Source organism: Ptychodera flava, assembly GCF_041260155.1.
Source record: "Ptychodera flava strain L36383 chromosome 3 unlocalized genomic scaffold, AS_Pfla_20210202 Scaffold_26__1_contigs__length_13983176_pilon, whole genome shotgun sequence".
NCBI lineage: Eukaryota > Metazoa > Hemichordata > Enteropneusta > Ptychoderidae > Ptychodera > Ptychodera flava.
In genome coordinates, this window is record NW_027248280.1 from 7,212,612 (window position 1) to 7,221,439 (window position 8,828).

At 40.0% G+C, this 8,828-nt stretch overlaps 1 protein-coding gene across 1 annotated transcript; it reads right to left on the reverse strand.

Moving 5' to 3' along the window:
• Nucleotides 1-1,986: 1,986 nt before the first annotated feature.
• Nucleotides 1,987-3,048, reverse strand: LOC139125772 (piggyBac transposable element-derived protein 4-like). The gene has a single exon (XM_070691868.1). The coding sequence runs from the start codon at nt 3,046-3,048 to the stop codon at nt 1,987-1,989; it is 1,062 nt and encodes a 353-aa protein (XP_070547969.1).
• Nucleotides 3,049-8,828: the final 5,780 nt, after the last annotated feature.

Genomic DNA, 8,828 nt, shown 5'->3' on the forward strand with positions numbered 1-8,828 from the left:
CAAGAGGAAGCTATGCAATGCAAAGTTTGAACTTATGAGAAGCAAGAGTGATTTCCAGTATGACCTACATGGCCTGTTTGATGAACTAGATGCCAATGTTGACCTTGCAATCAAGAAACATGATAAAGTCACAGCTTACGAGGTAAAGCTCCACCAGATAGAGGTTTACCCAATATTTGAGCATGAGATGAGATCCTGGCGATCAACAGGGACGCAGAAATTCAAACCCTCTTGTTCAATGCGGAATCCATGGAAGGGAACCTTCAGCAGGAATATCCCCGCAGAAGCAATCCGATGGGCATTGAAGAGTCTGAAACACCGTGTACAGTAACTCTGAAATTTGCCAGGCTGAACAAAGTTAACTATGTCCTTGGACGTGGAGCCTGCCACGAAAATCAGCAGCTGTTACTGAGGTCGGTGAATGGAAGTTACCAATGTACCGATGTGATCGTGCGCTATAGGACGACATCAGAAACAGTGACGATCAACATCCACTATGGCTGCTGGAACAAACATGGGGTTCCTGAACATGTTTGATTGGTGATTGTCACGAAGAAATTTTGAACTACTGGGGTTTGATGTTCTTGTTCAATTTTTGAAATCATTTCATTGCAGTGAAGATTTCAACATTTTTTGGCCTTTATTCACAGCATGAAATCAGCATATGTTTCTGCACATGTTAAATCATACAGAAATAAAAAAAAAACAATTTGATATTTCATCAAAGTTTGTGATCTTTATTACTTTGCTTAAAAGATTACTGGGACATGCAGTAAATTACAGTCCATATTCCTTACATACAATGGTGGTTTCAGAATGAAAGGCATCCTAAATATGAACAAGATACTGTATCAGTAAAATAACACTACATGTATTTATTTCTTAAGCATTGGTCAAACACGTAATAGAGTACCAACTCTTTGAAAGCTCTGCTGCAATGTTTAACTCAGCAAATGAAGTTAACTTTTGCAGTCCCATGAACAAGAATTGTTTAAAACTAAATTTTACAAATTCAGACTTTACAATTCCATTAAAAATACAGCCAAAATATTAAAATACATTACTTAAAAACCATTGGATATAGGCTCAGCAGTGATTATGAAACTAAATTATGATCCCTCTTAATTCTAAAATATTGAAATTCTTTGATATATGTATCAAAGCACAGAGATCATTCTCAGAGAAACACTGAATTCAATCTTGCACTTAATTGTTTAAAAATTTCATTCTCAGCTGTTAATGATTTTTTTTATAATCCTACAAAATGTAAACATTTAGCTTCTAACTTATGTAGGCAAAACGTATCAACATCTTTGTATAGCTACTATATCCATTAAAATTTATACTGTGAAGGCATGCACAATATCCAAAGCATATTACTTCCATATACTTTTCAGAATTTTGCTTATTTTCCCACTCACTGCGGACCGTTTAACACTGAGGCGACGGGTTCCCACAAGGCCGATCTCATGTTTCCATGTTTGTCGGTCGTCAGCTGTCAGTTTGAGCAGTTATGGTCTGAACTACCCTGAGCTGACATGTGATCTTTACTGTGTTGATGTATTCGAGGTTCGTACAGCCTAGGGAGCCGTATGTAAATGTCGAATACTATTTGCATAATAAAAAATATTTTTATTACGCATTTGAGAGATTACAGACCGGGGAAATCGACTGTTAGCTACTCAGATGCATTTTTCATCGCACATCGACTCGCTCTCTGCCAAAACAGGAACTGCTCTGGCTGAGACCTTGTCTTGCGATCGTCCGATGCAATCATCGTTGTAACTCGATCTTTACCCCAAATGCAAACGTGTTAGACTCAATCATTCACTTCACACAACCACACACAAAAGTACATCGTACTCACCGATAGTTTGCGAGTGAATGTTTTTTTATTTCCATGTCAACTGTGTAATAAAGGGTTGTAATACCGACAAATGTTCAGTCCGTGCATAGTCAAGTTCTGCGGTCCTCTGCAAATGGCATTCACACATTGTGCTCTCGCCAGCACGCTTGTCTGTACCGTGGGTGACACAGTGGTAACTGGCAGGTGAGGCAACAGTTGATTGTCTCATGAACACGATTGGGACGAGTTCCATGGCCTACTATCCGTCCTGCACGTCGACACATCACGCAACTACGTCTTCCGTCCGGATTGCGACCCATTCGATGACCAACTCTTTCCACATTGGTAGGAATGAGACGTGGTGCCATCAGACTAGTTCCTCTTGGGGGACGTTGCCGAGATGAGAAATTACCGATCAGCTGTTTTGCTACTTGGGCGCGAAACATGAGCTGACGTCTGTATCTCGATCCACTTTGACCGTATCCATGAACTGATGCCATGTTGTGGAAAGCGTTCATGAGTGCCTTGTTCAGCTCGTGGTAAAACACAGCTCTGTGCCACCGTGGCGATGATCGACCTGGCGTGTAGTAAGCCAGCTGTTGATCGGTCAAGTCACCTCTGAAGTACTGATTGTACATTACAGCAACGTTCGGGCATAGTACTTCAATTCGTTCAAAAGCACCGGTTCTTTTATCTTTACATTGGCGCCTCACTAGCGCTTGATTCGGTCTCCGTGCAGAGACTGCCGTACTCATAAATTTCACCATTTTTGTGTCTTTCCAGGCACATACTGTCATTGCGCCGTCTTGAAATACCGAGAAACTACCACGTGGCCATCGCTCTTCGTCGTCAGCATCAGGCGGTACGACTTGTGGATCATAGTTTTCGGCATTCTTTACTTCATCGGGTAAGCCTAAGGTGTACATTCTGCAGGTTCCCGTGGCAGCAATATTATGCACGTAGAGATGGTCAAACAACGGGGCAGAAGTGTAATATGAGTCCATAATGACATGATGTCCTAACTCATAGTAAGGTCGAATCAGCCGGGAAACAACTTTCCCAGGTCTATTTCCCCTGAAAACTCGGGGGTCGTCTGCAGCATCGGGATCAAGCGGGTGATGACAGTTATCAGCGACAGGTTGATGGACTTCGTCGTTGAAAACGTAACCCGTGGCGGACTCACTGAGAGTGTAAACTCTCATTCCATATTTGTGCGGTTTTGCTGGATTGTAGAGAACATTCTTTGTGCGGCCCGGTAGGGGATGACTCCTTCGTCGATTGCCAGTTCGCACATCGGGCTCCGGTGCATTCGGCTGTTTGCATTCACTCGATCAATGACATTTCGTACTTTCAACATCCTATCCCGTTTCTCACTTATTTTTTGGGCTGTATACATGGCTGTGTTACGAGCACAGTACGGCTGTGTGCTGTAGTATAAATATCGCATCAGTAGCTTGAAGCGATCACGGGAAAAAGTTCTCTTGACGAAATTATGACCGAAGCAAACATGGTCCGACCAATAAAGCTAGGCTGCCAGCAAATTCCGAACAGCACCATCACTCCAATGAATGCTCTCATTTCGACAACTGTCGTCGGTGTCCAGGCCGATCTTTGCCGTTCCCTGGCATTTGCCCTTCTCCTCTGTCTAGCGTAACGATTAGTGCATCGGGTAATGAATCTTATCAGATCCTCGTCGAATATTTGCAAAAACCATTCGACTTCTGAAGCATCGTCTGGCAGTGGGTTGATAAGCCCCGGCTCTGGACCAATGAACTCCGGTAAAAGATCGAAATTACCAGTTCGTAGGTCTGTGTATGGTCTGTTCACGGTACCACCGGCAATACTCGTTTCGTAGTATTCCTGTCTACGCTCTATTTCTTGTTGCATCGTGGTTTCTCACTGCCTGTAATATACAAGCGAGAGAAAGAGATGAGCTTACGAACCAATGTTTGACGTCAGCGGCAACAGATGTGCCGTCTAAAAATTTCTAATGTTTGCGTACAGTATAAACACTTTGAGGTCACACGAACGGACGCATGTTTCCCAGGCAGAGAAACAGTAAACACCGCCGATGACAAATAACATTCACTCGCACTTCATTTTTCATATGTATTTCATGATTCTATTCAGATAATAATCATGAAATCATTTTTCTTTGATATGTAAATAACGAACACCCCGGTTGCTACACATTGAGGTATTTCTCACTTTGCCCAATATTTCATGGATCGTTCTCGAGAGAACCGATCGTCTGGTTATTGATAAAAACCAGATGTTCGCGCGATCCGACGGCTGAGCGAGGTCGTGCAAACCTTAGTAGAAAGGAAGCAGTCGCCGCAGTGTTAATTTCCTCCGTAATTTGCAGCTACAAATTTCACAAGATTCAGAGGAACACTGCTTCCCATTACCACAAAAAACAGTAACTGGGGTCATCATAATATCTGTCTGGAATATATTTGGCTTTCTCTATGGCTTTCAATCCCATATGACCCCCCTTATAATTATCAGAAAAGGGGTCTTGTGTACGTAGCCAATACAGTAGTGCGTATTCATGCCTGATTATGAGAGACCATCTGTTCTGGGGTGTTTAATTATAACTGTATTCAAGTAAGCTCAAATGATTGGCTTATCTTTCTTCCATTGTATTAATGTATTAAGACCCAACCCCATATTGAACTTCCTGTATTATTTAGATGTGTGCTTTGGTACAACATATCCAATGTGCAAGATAGTGTTATTGGCTGTGAGGAAGGGAGAATGCAAATTGAAATACCACTGACACTTTTGTTTAAGTATAGCGATGTCACCCTCACTGAGATTAAACCTTGAACACCGTGAAGTTATATCATGAAGGAGAATGCCAATGTACGCATACAAGGTCAACTTTGCCCTTTGTTGTGCATTATCATTAGGTCCCCTTAGGGCCTTAATCAATGACATAAAGTAACGCCTTACCTTCCTGGACTCTTCGCCAGTAAAGCGATGCACGTTGACTGCTTGACTCTGTTTACTTACCTTGTTTTCTACAAAGTATTTCACAATTTGGGTGTACAGTTTACCTGCTTTGACATTATACCTAAGGGCATACAGGAATTTATAGAGATAGGAATTAGTTGGTAGCTTTTCCAGCTTTAGACCATTGTCAAGAACACTCTGGTCAGTTTTGGCAAAAGCATCTGACAGAAGTCTCTTGGAAAAATACTGCCATGCATTGTTTTTGAGGTGGAGTGGCTCTACCTTTGCATATGTTATATACTTACCCAGTCTAGGTATGAATTCTTGTCTCGATTTCACTTTTGAGAGGTCAGTGTCGGATTTGCATAATCTTTTCATCAAGTTTTATTATAATTTTGCCACAGCTTCAGCATCCTTCACCCTTTTTTCATAGGCCCATTCTGTCCACTTTTTACCAGGACCTATATCTCTCTCTATGTGGCCTTTGTAATATTTGGTAACATTGCCAAACGAGCTGAAGTATTCCCTGGCATTTGACAATTCACCTGAAATCACCGCCAAACCTTTCTGACCAAAAGGCAGGAGAAACACCTCAAAATTTACCTTAAGGTCATTTATCACATACTCTTTTGACTCAATGACCTGTAGCTCTTTTGCTAGGGAACCAGCATACTCTATTAGTAAAGGGTCTTCCTCTTTTAGGTTAGCACTTAAAAGAAGGGAGTTTTCATCAGGGCTGGCCAGCCTGTGACCAACATTCACAAAACTGATTAGCCTAGCTGTTGCTTTGCCACACTTTGCAAACGGTGCCCCATTAGCACCAAGGGCAATTTGAAAACTCCCCTTAGGCTTGCCAAACCAATTCAAAATATGAGGGTTGTGTTTACATTGTGTTAAATACACGTTAGCATTGTGTTAAATACAGATTTTCATAGCAATGATGGCATAACTATTTCTTTAAGTTTATCTGAACTCGAGAGGTATTTTTCGATCTGACTAGGTGTGTCGAAGAAAATTAGTGGTCTTTGATCTCTTTCTTTCACTAGACGCGAGAGAAGTGAATGCCCTACCGCTAAACTTTGACTTCTTTCTAATAATCTATATATTGTATTCAGCATTCCATATTGATGCTGTAACTTCAAACTCGTATTGGAAAATTTTGCAGATTTGAATAAACTCTTCTAAAAGAAAAAAAAAGGTAAAAAACCTGGGAATAAAGACGTGAAAAAAATGCCAAATTAAAAATACTTCAGTGAGATATATAGCATGGTTGGTAACAGTTTATTCAATTTTATTAATCTCCGTCTTCAAGAAATCAAAGGAAATAAAAATATTTGGTGGTGTGTCAATAGTCTCTGTAGGTGATATGTTGCAACTCAAACCTGTCATGGATGGATGGATTTTTGAAGACATATACCAAGGATATTGCCCTGTATCGATAAACCGCTGGAAAGAGTACTTTACAGAGCATGAACTGACAGATATTATACGACAGAAAGATGATAAACATTTTGCAGAATTACTTAATTGTCTCAGAGTTGGCAAATATACACAAGAAGATATAAGCCTACTTCAGCAAATGGCTGACGAATTTTCTGGTCAAGTAGATCAGTATGAAAATGCAATTCACTTGTATACTACAAATTTAAATGTTGAAAAACACAATGAAGCAATTTTCACTAGAGTGCTGACAGAGAAATTACTTTGGCTCACCTGCATTCCAATGCAGTAAATGGCGCTCACTCACTTTACTAATCGCCTGATAATAAACCGCCAAATACTCCATCAGGACAGATTGGTGTTAAGTATGCAACTTATATTATTTGTAGAATCATGCCGTATATACAATTAAATGCATCTAACACAAATCGTGTGTATCCCCTATCCCAACCCCATGCCTCCAAGTCAATTACTGCTTACAAACAACCAACTACTTCAACTGGCCTCACACGTGAGGAACCTCAGTGTCGTTGACGCTATTTTTGGGGGGTGGGGTACTCTCACTAGACAAAATGCTTGATATGCGCTTAGCATATTTGCGTATATTGATGTATATAGAACAGAATACTAATTGCATATGCAGCGTATATCTTTGTATATAGACGTATAAACTCAATAAAGTTCCATGGGGTTACTGTCATGGGACAAAATGGGTGCCCAGCAGTACATTGCCTGATGTGCGGTTGGATCCCCGGAGGGACTTGATATCACTTTCAAGGCCGCTGTGACACCATGACTCCCACGCCATGGTAGTAGTGCATCCCCTGGTAACATGGCCCCTTCCCTTCTGAGGTCACTCTAATCAGCGAGTGCCCTTAGGGAAAGGGTTGACGACGCTGGGGTGTGCAATTGCCCCAGGGTTTCGGCAAAACCTTTGAGTCCGTGTCGTTTCTTTGTATTAATTATGTGTTAAATGTAGTTGATTCATATTGTATTGTAATCTTCGCTTTTTTCTTCTATTTTTTAAAAAATCAGCTGTTTCAAAGTGCCACGTTTGAAAAACCAAACTTCCATACAATATATCCACCAGTCTTTGCCAGGACAATTGCTATTGCAGCATTTCCTGGTCCAACATGCGACGTTGGTGGACATGTTGACGTTTTTGGATTTAGCCTTGAAAATCGAGAAAATTCGAAGCAAAAAGGTAATTCGTTTTTCGTGTTTTTTCATTTTGTCATGGTTTCTTTTTCTTTGAGTCCATAAATCTCCGATTGTCAATTCAGCGTCAATCTACAGGGTTTTATTCATTTGTCAAAATTGGTGAAAATTATAATTTCTTGCAACTTACACAGAACAAAATGGACGATAAAAATTGTATTTTCACAACGATCGATATGCCTTTCCCAAAATGCTGAAATTTCTGAAACTTTATTGGCTAAATAGTTATGTACTTCTTTAAAAAAAATTATAATCTAAGAAAAGACTTCATTCTGTACAAACAAATTATAAACTCATCTTATACAAAACACAATTAAACTGAGCAACAGACGCAATATTCTATATAAGACTTAGTATCAAATGAACAAGGGACGCCAGATTTTCACAGTCATATTCCTGCAACACATGCTTGCCGCGCCGACAACAGAAATAGCCGTCAATTAGTTTTGTGCCGTCTTCCATGTTAATTCATGTACTGACACAATTAAAAGAGACTTACTTATTCTCGATGAGATTAAAGAAAACGCAAATTGTTTTAAGTAATTAAGATTTCAGTAGATTGCAAATATAAAATGCACGGATTGAGCGATTTGTGTATTTTGTACTACGTAAACTAACACGTCTTCAGAAGGAGTTATTAAAATATTGTAAAGGAAATAACACTATTTAAAGCAACCTGCCATTCGTGACCTTGACCAGAGCGTCGAACTTGAAAGTATTACCTCGGAAAGAAGATTATTTACTCTGTCGTTTATATAGTTAAGAAGCCCTTAAAGAAAAAGTGACAGTAGTAAACTATCTTGCTCAAGGTCAGTGAATCTTGCTCGAATCCGGAATCCCTATCGGCACTCATCTAGCTTAATCCTTCGATAGTGAGTGTAATGTCTTACTTATTTTGCTATGATTCAGTAACTGCTATTCCAAACTAATTTTAGGTAACGTACTCGAAGAGTTCTACCGACGACCTGGCCTTCGATCAGTTATTTCTGGCAATATTGGTTACAATGGTACCCGTGAATATCCAGCACTTTACTTGGAAGAATGTGCAACGTTATGCTTTCTAGATGGCCCATTTCCTTGTACATATTTTGAGTATGCAGGGAGTCACTGCTTGTATGGAGATAATCTACCATGGGAGAACAAAGACGGAAAAGGAAACTTCTTTGAGCCATCAGCTCAAACTGACTTTTATATCAGACTTACCGACGGTAAAGATTTTCAAGCCTTGAAATAGTCAGAATTTCGATCAAGAAATTAATTTAAAAATCACCATTATTGACACATCTCTACTGTGGCATTAACAAGTCATCAGATGACACTTATTCGAGTTTTACTTGATAACATATTTTCTTTAACAGTTAATCTTATG